The sequence below is a fragment of the Anastrepha ludens genome, chromosome 4, assembly GCF_028408465.1.
Source record: "Anastrepha ludens isolate Willacy chromosome 4, idAnaLude1.1, whole genome shotgun sequence".
Classification (NCBI taxonomy): domain Eukaryota; kingdom Metazoa; phylum Arthropoda; class Insecta; order Diptera; family Tephritidae; genus Anastrepha; species Anastrepha ludens.
This window is the reverse complement of record NC_071500.1, coordinates 20,699,123-20,717,635: the sequence shown is the minus strand read 5'-3', so window position 1 is coordinate 20,717,635 and position 18,513 is coordinate 20,699,123. Positions and strand designations below refer to the sequence as shown.

The window sequence follows — 18,513 nt, the reverse complement described above, 5'->3', positions numbered from 1 at the left end:
TGAGTTATGATATTTTATGTGAGTAATGGTTTCCTCTCATACGAAATGCCTGTATGGGAAAAACAATAACAAATACACAGCCGCTTATGAGCGTTTCTGTTGTACTGTTGTGGTTGTAAGTGTATTATGTTAATATTAATTTTGGGCGAAAATATAATAAAAACTGGAGCATTCAAGGAACTGGAAAAACCTTTTTAACTTTATTTATTTTAGCATAATTTATTTAGCGTAAAAAATTGAAATGGAAATTAAAGAATCAAAGTTTAATTACAAGTTTTTATCGGCTCTTTCACCTTACCTGTATATAGGTGACCACCACAATCAAATTTTAAAAAAGTACAGAAAAGGCTATTGTGACATCTTTAGAAAGTATGTTGAATGAAAAAAATCAACTAATTCAACTGTTTAAACATTTTACGAGTTCTATAAAGAAAACTTAATATGAAAAATTTCTTGCGATAAAAAAAAAAACATTTTATGTATGGTGGTGCGAAGCCCACTGGGTGATGCTAGTTTAATAATAAAAAAATATCAGATTTTTTTCTGTAATGGAAATACCATAAAATATATTTGATATTTTCATAATTTTTTTGGTTGCATCAAATAAGCTGTGAGTCACTGTAGATCATTGTTGGCGTCATTGAACAATTCCTGAGCGCTGCTCATGCGACGTTGTTTTTGGTCAAAATTCAGCAATTTTGGAACGAACTTCGCTGCCACACGCTTCATGCCCAAAATTTCCGAAAAGATTGCATGGCATAAGCCAACCGATATGCCGACATCCTCAGCAACTTCTCTTTTCTCTAATTGTGAATCGACGATTGTCAATAACAATTTTCTTCACTTTCCCAACATTTTCATCGATTGTTGATGTGCTGGGGCGTCCAGAGCGAGCGTCGTCATTCCCATCTTCTCGACCTTCTGTGAAAAGCTTGGACCACTTGTAAACATTTTTTTGACTCATAGTACTCTCGCCGTATGCCACTTTCAACATTTCAAGTGTTTTTTAGCACTTAATTCAATTTTTTACACAAAATTCGATGCAACTTCTTTGATGCATTTTTTTCGTTAGCAGAAAATCGCCGAACACGCAAAACACTTGTCTTATTTACGCCTCTCACAAACAAACTGAACACGCTTTATGGCTAAAACCGTGAACATATCTTCGAGACGAGTGCACCAAAATAGTAATCGAAAGTCGAATGTACGTAGCCCGCGAAATGTGAAAATTTGCCTTATTTTTTGAACACACCTCGTAATAAGTAATATTATCATAAAAGGAGAAGTTGGCCTGATTGGCATTAAGCCACGCATAGACCTCTTGGTCCCTAGCGATACCAGATGTAGACCCACCTCTATGAATACTGAAAATAGACATCGCGTAGGATGTCAACGCTTTCGGCGAATCTAAGCAGAGCTGGAAGATCTGCTTTTGAGACGTCCTCCAGATCCTCAAATCGTGGGGCTCAGAAGCTGTTTTAAAATTTCCTCAACATCCTCTCTGCATTTCTCGCAATTCTCCGTGTTAGCAATCCCTATTTTGTGAGCATGTGCGGCCAATAGGTTATGACCTGTTATTATAGGTATGCATAATAGCTCTGCAGTCCTTTCGTCAGAGCGTAAGCACGAATTGAGTCAGTTTTTTGCACTTTGTTCTACGCATGACTTTTGTGGTTTGTATGTGCTCAGATGAGCCCACTTAGCTTCCACTCGCTTTTTCATGCAGTCGTCCATTTCGTTGTATTCTGTATTTAGCGGGTTTAGTATGTCGTTCTCTTGTTCAAATGGTAGTCTAACAGCACTTTTTGGTATCTCATCTACTATTTCGTTCCCCATAATGCCTTTGTGACCAGGTACCCAATAGATGTGCTGCCTTCTGTTTGTGACTAGCCTTTCTATGGCATCCCTGCTCCGTTGAACATTTTTGGACCTAATACAATATGAGCTTATTGCTTTTATTATCGTAAAGAATGTACGAACAAATTTTAGCATGAAAAATATCCCGAGCACAAGTGTAGCTTGTTTTAAAATGTTCGGCTCCATTTTAAATCGACTTTAGAGCTACTTACTAATGTAATTTTTTTCTTACAATTTGAATCTGCTAGAAACGATGTTGCCAAAAATTATTCCATATAAATTGACCTGTCCTAACATACATATTTTATATATACTCCCCTGTTGAGCTGGTGTTTTTCCGATCCTCTCCTCCAATTTGTTGGCTTGATGTTCAAAATTGAATTATGCTAGACATGCCTTTTTGCTGATCGTGGACCAGGAATTAATTAGGAACCAGCATTAACACCGATAACAATGTCAGCATGAAAATCTAACGTAGGATCTCTCTTGCCAACAAGTGCTACTTTGAACTAAGTAGGCAACTGAGTAGTAAAGACCTCCTCTCGACGAACAAAACTAACACTCTACAAGGCTCTCATCATGCCCGTCCTAAGCGTGCACGATGGCAACATCCGATGAAGCGACGATTGGAGGGTTTAAGAGAAAGATTCTGCGTAAGATTTTTGGACCTTTGCACGTTGGCGACGGCGAATATCGCAGACGATGGAACGATGAGCTGTAGGAGCTTTACGACGACATAGACATAGCGCAGCGAATAAAGATCCAGCGGCTACGTTGGCTGGGTCATGTCGTCCGAATGGATATAAACGCTCCGGCTTTGAAAGTATTCGATGCGGTACCAGCTGGTGGTAGCAGAAGAAAAGGAAGACCTCCTCTGCGTTGGATAGATCAGGTGAAGAAGGACTTGGCTTCACTTGGTGTTTCCAACTGGCGCCGGTAAGCAGGAGAAAGAAACGACTGGCGCGCTTTTTTAAACTCGGCCAAAATCTCCAAAGCGGTTATCGCGTCAATTAAGAAGTAGAAGGACACAAAAACTAAGTTTTTTAGGAGAAATTTGATACATAGCCTATTTCAAAAAAAAACAAAATCAAATCGAACATTTTGAACTAATTATTTTGTTCAAATTATTGAATTGAAAAATAAGTATACTATTTTCTGTATGCCCTGAAACTATCGAGGTGCTACTTTGCCTAAGAGTTTTTGGGTGTTGTTGTTGTTGGGTAGTATATATATATATAATTGGCGCGTACACCCTTTTTGGGTGTTTGGCCGAGCTCCTCTTCCTATTTGTGGTGTGCGTCTTGATGTTGTTCCACAAATAAAGGGACCTACAGTCTCAAGCTGACTCCGAACGGCAGATATTTTTTATGAGGAGCTTTTTCATGGCAGAAATACACTCGGAGATTTGCCATTGGCTGCCGAGGGGCGACCGTTAATAGAAAAATGTTTTTCTTAATTTTGCTGTTTCACCGAGATTCGAACCTACGTTGGGTAGTACATATGTTTTTCACAATAGAGGAAGTCCCTACATCCTTCTTTTGAATATGAGTTTTATGTAGTAAAGTCAGAAGACTTTTAAATGGAAGAAAATGCTCGACTTGAAACATAAATATTGTAGTTATAAACTAAAGGCCTATATAACGGCTCGGCCGCCGTAGGCGAATGGGTTGGTGCGTGAATACCATTCGGAATTCGAAGAACGTAAGTTCGAATTTCCATGAAACACCAAAATGACCTCGGCAGCCAATGGCAAGTCTCCGAGTGTATTTCTGCCATGAAAAAGCTCCTCAAAAAAAATATTTGCCGTTCGGAGTCGGTTTAAAACTGTAGTTCCTCGAAGTTGAAGTTTTATGACAATATTTTTAAATTTGTTAAGTTTTTGTTTAAAACTTTTATTTATAAGGCTTTTTTTATATTTACAATGAAGGCAAAAATCTGGTATAAGAAATGCAGCAGCCCCCTTTTTTATATACATACATACATTAAAACCATGGATCACAAGAAAACTAGCATAACCAATATTTCTATAAGTTTTCTAAAAAAAATGCAATACTCATAATGACAAAGTCTTCTCTCTTTTTCTTATAAGTTACACCAAGTGCTTGTAAAATTTGAACTATTTTTGTGCAACAACGTCCACTTTCGATACTCAGCCAAATGCAGCAATAACAAATTTGCACATTCTCGGAAGTGCAATGGGAGAGCCAAACTTCATTCTCTGCATTTCTAAATAAATATTATGGAGTACGTACACTCCAACGAAGGGGAATTGTAGGAAGAGTACGTGATGATACATAAATAAATGTTTTAGTGTAAACTTGCATGGGTTTACTCGTACACATATGTATATATATTTATGAATATGTGTGAACTGAAAACAAACAATACATACAAGTGTATGTACTCGTATGTCTACATAAATAAATGCAAAAGCGCTTTCAGGCTTTACGCGTACTCACTTATCCCATGTACTCTTGCATTGGCAACGATTGAGGCATTGATAACCTGGGTATGAGGAACTTTAATGAAGTTGTAGTGTACACAGGAACTTTTCGCGGGCAAGAACTTCCAACCGCTTTTGCGCTGCTTTCGTTGAATATTGTATGCAACGTAAAAGTTCGAGCGTAAACATAATTTCAAAAGGAAGCAACAGAGAGGGAAAAATATATGGAGGGGCTGGTGTATGCATATACGAACATATGTATGTATGTTCTCAAAAGGCTTTGGTGCAGGCAGCGGCGGTCGAGGATGTATAAAGCCTGGCAAAAAAGCATAACAGCAAGTGCAGAAAAGCGCACTTAATAGCATTGGCGAGAGGTTGGCGGTGGTGGCGGTGCTGCAATTGGGATTCTAATTTTAAAGCTGCAGCAGAAAAGCAGAAGAAATTGCACATCCAGTAAACAAAGAACTCCGGACACGATCGGTCGATCGCGGCGATGCTATAGTGATTTTGTTTGCGCTACCTTTTTGTTTTTACTACTGCTTCATACTGTGAACTGCTAGTTTAGTTGATTGTTGGTTGAACTTTCGAAGAAATGGAAGAAATATAATAAAAAGCGTCGCTAGCTAATTGGACCGTGGCACTGAGTATGCAATTTCGCACCATTGGGAAGAAAGAGAGTGTAAGAAAATTATATATAGTTTTTTTTCTGCTTGAATTGAAAAAGCTAAGCTGTGATAACAGTGAACTTAGTGTGGGAGTGGTTAAGATGCATTTGAAAATTATTTTACTAAGTGGAAATTTAGGTGAGTCAGTTGGCCATCGAGCAGCAGTCTATCCACCAACTCCATTGTGGAGTATAGAGTGCTTTGCAACAAAGTGAATTGTGTATTTGCAATCGTTGTCCGCGTATGTAGCAGCATTTTAGTGAGTTTGGTTTAGTATTTAAACTTGACCTTAAACTTGTTCAGCAAGTTCTTGCACGCAATGGTAATGGTAGGGGTACGAGTGTTGGCGTTAGCGGCCAACTCCAATTCCAACTCCAAGCATTGCTGCTGCAGCGCCTTCATATACGACACCACATCCGGCACCAGCTCGTTGGCGTGTATATACAGTGGTGGTCAAAATAATAAAAACTCGACATATTGCAAAGTTTTGAATATTTATTTTTTTATTGTTTTTATTAAAATATAATTCATACAACACTACAACAAAAATCACTTTAAAAAATTAAACAAGTTTTCAGCAAAATTTCAAACTTTTTAGTCCGGGTATGCAGTTTTGTAGCTCATTAAATTTTGGTATAAACCTGCATATGCGATAGTGTGCATGTTTAAAGAGACTACAAATCCCCGTTGATTTTTGATACTTTTTGTTGTTCAGTGTTGCGCATTTTGGGTGAATGGAAAAAATTTCGAACATTCGTTATGGGAAAGGAAATGCAAAAATGCCGCCAACAAAAAATATACGTCGACACAAATTTTTGAGTTTCAAAACCAGTTAAAAAGTTTGATATATTTACAGGGTGGGCCATATAGCGTTTGCTTTTTGAACCATCTATTTTTTGAGAATGGTAACACAAAATACATGTCAAATGTGTTCATAATTTACTTAAAGGTTTGACATTTACGAAATGGACCTCACTTGGCGGCGGCTTATAGTTTTTAAGTTATTTGAGTTTAAAAATTGTAAAATTGACCAAGAATCCTCCTATTTTGGTTACTACAACCAGCCGAAGTGCTGCCAGACATCGTATAAATAAACAATTTTAGAAGATAATAAATGAATAGAAATACAAAATTTTATAAATTATTTCTATATTATATACGTCTATTCATATATATATATATATATATATAGGTATATTTATGGATATATGTATATATTTATATACATATATATATTAATGCTTGGTTTTCAGTAAAGTATGTTTGATTGTATGCATTTTGAATATATGATATATATATATGATATATATATATACATATATATATTTAAAAAAAAAGAAAAAAAGCGCCGCAGGCGAAAATTTGGAATACAAAATCGCGCGATTTTTAATTCCAAATTTTCCCTATATTATGAATATATGATATATATATATACATATATATATTTAAAAAAAAAAAAGCGCCGCAGTCGAAAATTTGGAATAAAAAATCGCGCGATTTTTAATTCCAAATTTTCACTATATTATACATATATATATTTAAAAAAAAAGCGCCGCAGGCGAAAATTTGGAATAAAAAATCGCGCGATTTTTTATTCCAAATTTTCACTATATTATGAATATATGGTATATATATATACATATATATATTTAAAAAAAAAGAAAAAAAAGCGCCGCAGCCGAAAATTTGGAATAAAAAATCGTCTATGCTGTCCACAGTATTTTTGCGTAAAACTTTCTTCTGCGCACTTCAAAAAAATAACCCTCATCAGTCCAACTCCGGCTACGCAATCCACAGTATTTTTGCGTAGAACTCTTTTTCGCGTGGGCGGCCTTCGGCCGCGCTTCAAAAAAATAACCCTCATCAGTCCAACTCCGGCTAGGCAATCCACAGTATTTTTGCGTAGTACTCCTTTTCGCGTAGGAATTTTACGTGAAGCTGAACTGTATTTCGAAAATCATATCGATATTGAATTTATATATATTTATGAACTCAATATATACACCTTAGAGGTTGAAAACCCCCATTCCCTCATTATTCTAACAAAAAAGAGTGTGTGGAAATTATGTTCCTATGTTGCTTCGTTTTCAATCGCATTCTATTTTTTTATTATTTTTTGCTTCTGGCAGCACTCCATTCAGCCTTGCTTTTCAGTTATTGTAAATTTAGCTGGCGCGTCAAGTGTTTGCAAGTTATAAATGCAATTTAAATTCTTAATTTATGGTATATATCAATAAAAAGAGTTAAAAACGTGTGTGTATGTTAATGTAGTTTGAATATTTATTAAAATAAATGTGATAAATGCACTTATTGTATCAAAATTTGGTGAAGGTAAAAGACAAATTTTATCAACAAATAACTTAAAACCTATTATTAACTGAATAGTGTTGGTGCTAGTTTTAGCAAAATAAGCACGAAATCAACATCTCCTGTGAATTTCATTCGTATTCATTCAAAATTCGTAATATTTCTCTCAAAACAAGTGAGGGGATACTGCATGGAGTCGGAGCCTTGGGAAATATTGAAAACCTATTTCCAAAGTGGTGAGTCTTCTTCTTCTTCCGCGGTTACAGTAAATGGCGAGCGTTACCGTGACATGCTCAACGAGTTTTTGTTTCCAAAAATTGGAGAGGATGACATGGACGACATTTGATTTCAACAGGACGGTGCAACTTGTCACTCTGCAAAGTTTCACTCGAACTTTTGGCTACCGTTTTTGAATTCCGATATCAATTAGCCGCCTCGGAGCTGTGATTTAAGCCCGTTGGACTATTTTTTGTGGGGAGCCGTTAAGGACAATTGCTATGCGAACCATCCAGAGACGATTAATGCTTTAAAACACGAAATCGAAGTTGCCATTCATGAAATTGGAGCCCAAACAATCGAAATTGTGCTTAAAAATTGGTTGATCGAATGGCCTACTGTAAAGCCAGTCGTGGTAGTCATTTGAACGATGTTATTTCTCATTCATAAATGACAATGTTCAATATTCAAAATAAAAAAAAAAGTTTGAAAAAATATTGATTAGTTTTTTTTCATAGCCGATTCAAAAAGCAAATTTTACATGGCCCACCCTATATTAAAATTCTTTGGATTTTTTTTTCAAATTTTTCATATTATTTGAAACTTTGAGTTATACGCTTTTGTTGTGGTATGTAAAAAATTAAACAAAAAGAAATAAATAGTCAAAACTTAACAAAATGTTCTCTATGCTATTATTTTCACCGCCTCTGTATTTAGAGGCCACTAAAAGTAAAACAAAAAACAATTCTTCCACGAAATTACCGTTTTTCGTTCTCCGCTGTTAATTTTCGTCTTTCGTTTTTTGTTGTATTTTTTTTTGGAGTTGGAAGTGCTTTTTTCACAATACTGGAAATTTCTAACCAAACCAGTGCAAAAATATCAAGTTTCTATTGGCTTCGTAACGTGTTGGATAGCAAAAATTACACTGAATGTGCACTTGGGGTAGGGGTAAGAAGTTCATTGAGTTTCGCTTGCATATTGGCTCTCAAAGCTTTAGCTGCGTGCATTGCTGCAATTACTTATTCGCCGTTGACAAGAATCTTCAAATATATTTATAAATACAATACATACATATAAGCGCCGAAGCTCTATAACGAAAGCTCTGTTAATCAATGGCAATGGCCTGTCAATAAAGCCGTAAAAGCTTTCGTATATAAACAAACATTGGTGTGCGTATACACACACCTACATATATTTAGTGCACTTATAGGGGTCGGGGTGAGGGAAGTCTTACTATGCAGAACTCTCAAATAATTTGAAATTCTCGTTTTGTTTTTTTCCTTTTTTCCCGTTTTGGTGCAACATTATCCTACAACCAGTTTATTTGGAGTTGCAGCTGCCTCATTGTCAAGTCGTCGCCGCCGCTCGTAGCATACGCTTATAAACTTCAAGGTGAACTATAAAACAAAAACGAAAGAGCATAGCTGAAGAACAGAGGAGAAGAGTGAAGAACGTCAACGCACTCTGGTGCACCAGTCGCTCATTGGTGATGGTGTTCGGCTGCAGCATATTTTGCAAAAAAAATTACAAAACGTAAGCAGCCGAAAACGAAGAAGACGTCGATGAAAGAGCCCGGTGGCGTGGCTTTTGTATGGGTTTCAAGGGTCGCGCAACGACTAAACAAAACAGCGAACCTATTTAAAGTGTCGCATATACGAGTGCATACATACACTCGCACACCGAACAACTGTCGCAAGCATAGACGATGGCTAAAACACGAATAAAAACTACGCCGACGCGTATGCAGAAGGATGCGTTAATGGCATCAACCGCCACAGTCGCTGCCATAACCAAGCCGGGGACAACGGTGTGTCATATTGCAGCGCCACTCGACGATGTTAAGGTAAGTAGTGCTGGTATAGAAGCGGGGGCGTATATATCTAACAATTAATGTTGTACGATATGTTGGGATATTGTACAATATATAGTTACTCACTCCTTATTTGACACAGATACGATTTTTTTTAAGGTGCTCTATCAGGTCAGTCCATAAGTTCGTGCGTTTTTTAAAGGTGGTTTTAAAATTAATAAAAAAGATGTTTAAAGTATTTATTAATCAATAATATATTTTCCTTCATTATTTACAATGTCTTCCCAGCATTTAGGCAAACTTTTAATTTCCTGCTCAAAAAATTTTTTGTCCTTGGAGCCAAAATACGTTTCGATATCGCTTTTTATAGCTTCATTTGAGGAGTAGTTCTTGTTACTCATATGGGATTGAAGTCCACGGAAACGGTGATAATCACAAGGTGCAATATCCGGAGAGTATGGTGGATGCGGCATTAGCTCCCATCCGAGCTCGTTCAGCTTGCCTAATGTTTGCCTTGCGGTATGAGGTCTTGCGTTGTCGTGGTGAAACATAACTTTGCGTCTATTCACTAAAGACGGTCGATCTTTCCTCATTCGATCTAAGTGCCTCATTTAGGTTTGATAGCTGTTGGGAATAATAATCAGCAGTTATCGTCTGGTTTGATTCCAGAAGTTCATAATAAACAATACCGGCCATATGCCACCAAATAGACAGGAGAATCTTCTTGGGGTGAAGGCCATCTGTAGGGGTCTGGTGTTTCATCTTCATCTAACCATTGGCGTTTGCGAACAGGATTATTGTAAAGGACCCACTTTTCATCACCAGTAACGATACGGTTCAAAAAACTTTCATTTTAAAGCCGTTGCAGCAGCTGGGAACACACTTTCACTCTCTGCTGAAGGTTGGTGACGGAAAGTCTATGCGGAACCCATTTTCCCAGCCTTGAAAGCTTTCTCAACTCAACCAGGTGCCTGTTCCATGCGATGAATTTAACCTCTGAGCTATCATATCGACTGTCAAATTTGGCTCAGCTTCTACGAGTTCGAGCAAGGCGTCGGGGCATCCTCCACGTCGCAGTTACCATTCCGCAATTTTGAAAACCACTTTTGAGCAGTTCTTACACTCACGGTATCCTCTCAGTGCACAGTGTTTATTCCTGCAGCAGCAGTTGTTGCATTTTTACCACTTTTATAAAAAAAATAAAAAATATGCCTCTTACACGCGTTCGAAGATTCCATTTTATTTTTTAACAACACGTGCTTCTCTCCGCGATTAAGATCACTTATTGAATGCGCAATATATCAAAGAAAATATAAATAGTTCCGTTATATTCCGCGAATAATTTTCTGTATGCAAAAATCGCACAAAGGTGAAATTATGGGCAAAATACGCACGAACTTATGGACTGACCTGATATATTTCTTAATATTTTGCGAAAATGGAAAAACAGAATATGCAGATATATGATTTATTTAGTTTTATTTCATTTCTCTCAATAAGTTTCCACACATTTCATTGTAATGCAAAAGAAAAAAATCAATCAGTCCAATTTTTGACTACTCTTCCCAATAAATCTGGCCAGAAGGCGTCGATAGCCACGATTATAATAAATCGAATGCTAAGCGCGCTATATGGCAAGGTGCGCCGTCTTGTTGGAGCCAAATGACGGCGATGTTTAGCGCATTAATTTGTGGATAAAAACTCAGTCAGCAGCTCCTTCCTCAAAAGGACTCCATACTTACCTACGGGAAATGCTGCTGTAGTGACAGTCCTTGGTCGGATATTAATCCTGGTCGTTTCGGTAACGTAGAACCGACTGTCGTGGAAATGCCGCCCCTGTGGTCTATGAGCTTGGCGAACATTTTGTTTCAAAGTAAATTTCCACAATTTGGAAGTGTTGTTGTTGGCGTTAAACGATTCATGATGACTTGCCAATTCTTACTGAACAGAATTGTCAGCACAGTTTGCTTTTTTCAGCCGTCAAACCATAGTACCATAATCGATATCGATAGTTCTGACGCAGCTAAAACATACCCGATATAATAATGTTAACGTGGCACTCGAGTAAAAACTGCTAAGTTTAATCGATTTCAGGGGAGCGGAACGCGATTTGCACTGACTCAAAGTGAATAAGAAAATTCTGTGAAACGGACGCATAATCTTTTTGCTTCCGCCTTTACAATCTAGATCAGGTTCTAAATATTTGATTAATGCTACGAAGAAGTGCTCTTAAATCTTGCATTCAACAATTTTTTTTTTTTTTTTTGAGAAAACGAGAAACTTTATTTTACTGACAAAAGTCATTCGCCATTTAGTGACTGAGGGAATGACGTACATATTTAACTTCAAGCGTAACAAGCTTCTTTAGTGCGGTTTCATAGCTTAAATACTGCGATAATTGCTGTGCTACCATACATATACGAGGGGGTTCAATAAGTACCCGTGTTAGAAATGAAGGCAGCATATTTAAAAAAAAATTGGTTTTTATTTTTCAACCCTTTTTAGAAAGAGACACTTCTCCCAATGCTCTGGTCATTTTTTTAACCCCTCCAAAAAATAGTATTTGTCGAACTCTCCAAAATACGCCTCTGTCTCGGCGGTGACTTCCTCGTTTGAACTAAATTTTTTTCCCCCGTGGGCCATTTCTTCTTGTAAGGGAACAAGAAAAAGTCGCTGGACGCGGGATCAGGTAAGAACGGGGAGTGCTGCATCAATTCATAACGCAATTCATGCAGTTTGGCGGCGACAATTCCGGATGAATGTGCTGATGCGTAATAGTGGAGAAAACAGCAACTTCGTTTTCGCCAAATGCGGCCGTGTCTCCTTCAATTTTTTGTGAAATCGGTCCAATCTCATCCAACTAACTGTAGTATTGTCCAGTGATCGTTCTTCCCTTTTCTAAAAAATCCTTTGCTATGACCTTTCCGGCCGATGGGACGGTCTTCACCTTCTTTGGCGCAGATTCACTGGAGGAAATCCATGGTTCTGATTGTTGCTTAGTTTCTGGTGTGTAATGATAACTCCAGGTTTCATAAACGGTGACAACTCGACGCAAACATTTCTTCGAATCTCACTTAAATTACTAAACCGCATCCAACTGTTGTCCACAGTGAGCAATGGCGGCACTCATCGGGCCGACAATTTTTTCATCGCCAACTTATCATGTAAAAGCTTAATTGCCGCTCCGATCGATACACCTATGGCCTCTGTTATTTCGCGCACTTTCGTTTGTCGATCAGCGAGAAGCGAGAATCATGTTGTGGACTTTTTGAATGATTTCCTCGGTAACCACGTCTGCCTGGCGTCGTAGCCGCTTCTCATTAAAAAGGGTTGTTCACCCATGTTTAAATTCGTTGAGCCAATATCTAACTGTGGTCATAGATGGCGAAGCGTCCTCATAGACAGCATTAAAATTTGCTTTTATTTCCTCGCATTTTTCCCCATCCAAAAACAAAAAGCGAATTGCCAAACGTTGCTGCTCTTTTTCCATCTTAGCGAAAATCACGAAACACGATGTACTCGAATACCTACCAAATCCACACTAACCTATCAAACAGTCTGAAATTTGTTTTGCCGTCGGTTGATAGATGGTAGAACACGATGCTAATACCAACTTCCCTCAGCAACGCCCTCTGTAATCAAACACGGGTACTTATTGAGCCACCCTCGTATTACATATTTATGTACATAAATATACAAGTACCTAAAATATTAAATTCTCTTTCTTTTACCACAGAAACGCCTGCGACACTCAGCTGTTCTCAGCAAACCGCCACAAAGCGGTACGTCGACGATCATTGTTACAGCACCGAAACGTACAAACTCCATTTCATCCGTCACCTCCACTATATCGCAAATAAGCGATGCACACTCCGATACCGAATCGCCTCCACCGCAAACCATGCTATCTACGTCAGGGACAACAACAACAGCAACAAAATCAATAAAACCTTTACTCACCTCATATGCTTCCTCTCAGGCGCCGCGCACACTCAACAGTTCGCTTTGTAAACCCACAACTTCCATGCCAGCGTTGCGTAACCGCAAAGTATTTATGATTACCGAAAAATCAGATGAACCTGCAGGAACGGAAACATCCACATCAGCGGTAGCTGGCGGTGCGGCCTGTGGACAGAAAAGAAAAATGTATCTTATTATGGAGGAGAATAGCTGCCCTGACGAGGAAGATAGCAATGAAGGTGGTCTAATTGCTAAAGATGCACACAAGTATTTAAAAAGAGAGAACGGCTTAATTGTAGGAGCGAGTGGTTCAAAGAAGTTAACACTCTTTGCAGACAAAGCGGATAGTGGCGCGCTAACGGAGAAGTTCGAAAAGATATTGCCGGAGATATTGCATCGCATACAGACCAAAGATGCTGCGAGTGTTGGCCCTGGGCTAGCGAGTGTGGCGTCGACGCCCACACCCACGGCCATGCCCACGACGGCGATATCGAAGCTGCTGAACGGTGCTGCCAATCTGAATATAATTAAGACTGAGTCCCTACAACCACAACAACAACAACAATATCAACCACAAGAGCAATACTTAATAAAAAAGGCGACTGAGGACACCAATGAAAGACTACCAATTACACTGCCACCGAAAAAGAATCGCACAAAAATCATTACAACGCACATCAACAACACTTCGTACAACGGCAATGGCAATGGCACTAGCCTAGTTAATAACTTCAGTGACAGCTATACTAACAACACTGAAAGCATTTGGGGCAACTTCAGCAATATCAGCAGTAGCAGCGGCAGCAGCAGCAACCATAGTAATCATAAAATTGCCACACAATGTCAAATAAAGCAGATCTCTGCTGCTACGCCAGTCATTGTTTCAGCGGGCACTGCGGCGGCACGCAACAACAACCACAGCAGCAATAGCAGCGTGAACGACATGAAACGCTTTGCTGCTATTAATACCAACAACAACAGTGGCAACACAAATATAAGATATGCGAGTAATTGCAACGGTCAAGCCGTCACGTCCATAGCCCAAGTGGAACTGGTGCCACACAAGAACATCAACCTGTCCACCGATTTTCACTTCCTCATCAAGATGCTGCCCAAGCTGGAAAGCATACCAGAGCCACACAAAAACAGTGTGAAGGACTGCATTGAGAAGATAATCACACAAAATGCAAACATATTTGCCAAACAGTAACGGTACATGTATATGTACTTCGAAAGCTGGAGTTTCGAAATAGAAGTTCGAAAGTAATAACAGTCGTGTTTTTGTTTACGCGCGTATGTAACTGCGCTTACAGCAGAACAAAAAACACACATCGACAATAAAAGCATTTGGCACCACTGTTCAACAAATATCAAATAAATATTTATTGAAGTTAATTACCATCTGAAAAATGCAAGCGGTAAGAAAAGTTTTTAATTAATAGACAAATATGTACTGATACTTACATAACACATGGACTGAAAAGTCCCGGGCCTGACAAAGGAAACACTTTTTTTTTGCGTTCGAAATAAGCTTTATTCATCAACGTAATTTCCATTAAGAACAACGTAATCAACTCAGCGCCGCTCTAACATTTCAATACCATTTTCGTAGAACGATTTATCTTTTGTCCCTCAAAATAGGACTCAGTTTCAGCGATAAGCTCTTCATTCGAGCAAAATTTCTTACCGCCGAGCATTATTTTTTAGGTTTGCGAACAATTGGTAGTCGCTGGGAGCGAAATCTGGCGAATACGATGGATGTGGGAGCAATTCGATGTTCAATTCATGTAGTTTTGCCCTTGGTTTGATTGACTTGAGGCCCGGTGCGTTGCCTTGGTGAAACAAAATTGTTTTCTTTGCCATATGCAGACGTTTCTTTGCCATTTTGGCCTTCAAACGCTCCAATTTCGCTATACATTCTGTCAAAAAAGTACCGGAAATTGTTCAATAAAACGCAAAATAATTGTTTAATCATCAAAATTTATTTGGCCGCCTTCAAAATAGGCTCTATTCAAAGCAATACATATTAGTCCAGTTAGCAAAGCACCTTTTAAACGCGTTTGAAGAGATCTTTTTCTGCTCCTTCCGCGAAATCTCCTGAATGGCCTCTATCGACTCAAAGCGGCGTCAGTGGAGTGACAATTAAACTTTTGGGAAAAGGAAAAAGTTACAGGGGGCTAAATCCGGTGAATACGGTCGTTGTTCGATAATATTTGTCGAGTTTTTAGTCAAAAAAGTGTTCACAATATGAGCCTTGTGAGACGGTGCGTTATTATGATGCAAGATCTATGAGTTTTCTATCCAAAATTGGGCTATTTCCCACGCACATTCTCTCTCAAACGTCGCATAACTTCCAAATAATATTCTTCATTTACCGTAGCACTATTTTGAACGAATTCCGAGAATCCGAGTGCACAACACCATGATAATCAAAAAAAACGAGATGCATCACTTTCACTTTTGACCGACTTTGACGTGGTTTTTTGGGTTTCGGTTCATGTGGATAGCGCAATTCAGCCGCCTGTTGACTGGTTTGCATGTCAAACTCATATAACCACGTCTCATCACCTGTTATAATGCGCTGCATAATCGTTGGGTCCGGATTCACTTGCTCAAGCATGCATTCCGCCACCTTCTTCCGATGAAAGAAATTCAACTCTATTGGAACGAGTGAAGCAGTCACGCGTCTCATGCCCAATTGATGGTGTAAAATGTTGCGAATTGATTCGTGAGACAAGCTAAGGTTACGAGCTACCTCCCTCAAACTTAAATGATGGTTTTCCAGCACCATTTCCTTGACTTTGTCGACGTTTTCAACCGTTGAAGACGTTGATGGGCGACCAAATCGGGGCAAATCTTCCACGACTTTTGGGTCCTCTGCAAAAGCCTTATACCACTCGTAGATCCGTGTTTTTGATAAAACAGACTCGCTATAGACTTTCTGAAATACTTTCAATGATTCGGCATACGAAATCCCGTTCAAAACACAAGATTTAAGACAAATTCTTTGTTCGATATTTTTATCCATAGTGAAAATCGCAGAGCACACCTACGGTTGACTGATATAATTAAATGCCGAAAACAAGCTAATTGACAAATCTCGCTCAAACTCTGCGATACTATGCAGGACAGTTGTCCCAACATTCCAGCAGAAAAAAAATTAGACGCGCGCTTTTTAAAGGAACATAATCTTTTCAGCCGATTGCTCTGCTTTCGGCGCTTTGGACGATGTACACTAGTTGCTGTCCACTCAGACGACAATCGTTTTGTTCACGCAGTGAAGAGATGGATCCATGTTTCATTCTTTATCCTATGTCAACGCAAAAATTCCGCTTTATTACCTACGTTTAAACATGGCCAAACACTGCTGCAAATCATCAACACGTTCTGGTTTTTGGCCAACAGTGAGCAAAGGCGGCAACCACTTTGAACAGAGCTTTCTCATAGTCAAATACTTATGTAATATACCTGTAAAGCCAACTCGTTCTTTTGATATCTTCACGATGTCAGCTAACTCGCGCAACTGCACTTTTCGATCATTCAAAAGGATTTTCTAGATTTTTTTTTATGTTTTCTGGTGTTACCACCTCATTTGGACGTGCACTGAATTGTGCGTCATCGGTGTCTCTATGACCACTTTGACGGCTTGTTTCTGATGGAGCGGAGTCCCCATAACACTTTTCAAGCCATTGCTTCACTTGCACCGTATTTTTCTCCATCAAGAAGCAGTGTAAATTTAAAACAGCAAATTCTTTTTGATCCATTATTTTGAAAATAACAAAAGTAGCGTCGCTCTTAGCACAATAACTCACGTACTAATTAGTAGAATAACATGAAATTTTAACAGCTGTCTTAATAATACAGCTAGTTAGTACTAACTGATAAAGAGTGCATACACCAATGCAACTAGTGCCATCTATGTGTTAGGCTCGGGTTCTTTCAACCCATGTGTTATGTCTTAATTGTTTTCAGAATTCTCACTGACATTTCGTTTACTATTTACAGTCGATAAAGCAGATTGCAAATTGAAGCCGATAAAAACTACCCTCATCTGCAAGTTTTATAAGGTCTCTTCTATTCGTAATTTCGGCGCACGCTATCTCTATGCTCGATTAACTTAACGAAAAATTTGCATACGAAAGCAACAACAAAGTTATGGAGTAAGATTCGCCGCTAGTGGGTGTGTCTATAATTCAATAGACTTGTATACCGCACTGCCTTACCAACACATGCAATTCAAGCCAGCTCTCTTCTCGCGTTGCCAACATCTGTTCAGTTGTACCAGTTGCTGCAGCTATTCGCCACTTGCTAACCCTTGGAGAAAAGAAGAGGCAAGGTGTATCTTGCGTTTATTATGCGGCAGTCGCGTATGCGCGTAGAAAAAAACACACAGCTAATATCTGCAACTATGTGGAATTATAGAATATTATATTATTAAAATCGGTGGCCAGCGAACGATTGACATACAAACACATGAAAATGTTGAACAAAAAGTTTCTTTACATATACAGTTATTAATTATTTTATTTGAAAACGTTGAAGGTTATTTAATTTAAGTGCGCGTACTTTTTTCGAAATCTCTACACATTTTTTACAAATGAATGTAGGACATTCGCTAAAATAGTTTACGAAATATAATTACTGATAAGACATTTACAACTTTGAAATGTTTTCTAATTTAAGTTTTGCATAATAATGCGGGCCTGCATACATATGTATGTGCATATGATTATGTACTTTTATCTATATAAATTTTATATGCATACCTGTATATGCATACATTTTTTATGCTTTTCATAAACATAGACTGACGGCGGTAAGGCTGCAAAATTGTATTTAGCTATACTTCAAGTAAATCGTAAGTCGTAAATCAAAGATACAAATATTATTGTGAACTGCAAATATCTCGAAATAAAATTTCTCGAAAGAAGTGTGTATGTACACACATATGTATATGCATTTGAATAATTGTAAGTGTATACACAATTCTATTTTCGTAATTGGTAACCCAAATAAAAGTAACTTGAATTGAGAAAATCGGACAAATGTGTTTAATTTATGTGGAATTTAATGTTTTGAAGTTACTAGGTTGTTCAATACGTTTTGGGGTTTGATATGGTTTGAAATACACTTAATTATTATTATTTATTATTATTCAGCATAGTCTTCCTGATTATCAATATATTGGGTTGGCAACTAAGTAACTGCGAATTTTTTTAGAAAATCAAAGACAATTTTTCCATGGAACTAAATAA

General features: G+C 38.1%; 1 protein-coding gene across 3 annotated transcripts; it reads left to right on the top strand.

The window, feature by feature from the left end:
* The first annotated feature begins 4,632 nt into the window (after positions 1-4,632).
* On the top strand, positions 4,633-18,304 carry LOC128860273 (dr1-associated corepressor homolog). Of its 3 annotated transcripts, none has more exons than XM_054097689.1 (4): positions 4,633-4,979; positions 8,808-9,331; positions 13,035-14,676; positions 17,264-18,304. In XM_054097689.1, the coding sequence occupies exons 2-3, from the start codon at positions 9,194-9,196 to the stop codon at positions 14,466-14,468; spliced, it is 1,572 nt and encodes a 523-aa protein (XP_053953664.1). In that variant the 5' UTR covers positions 4,633-4,979; positions 8,808-9,193; the 3' UTR covers positions 14,469-14,676; positions 17,264-18,304. The 3 variants fall into 3 exon arrangements, with proteins under 3 accessions (XP_053953664.1, XP_053953666.1, XP_053953665.1); XM_054097691.1 differs by lacking the exon at positions 4,633-4,979 and adding an exon at positions 5,028-5,103; XM_054097690.1 differs by lacking the exon at positions 4,633-4,979 and adding an exon at positions 8,413-8,436.
* Positions 18,305-18,513: the final 209 nt, after the last annotated feature.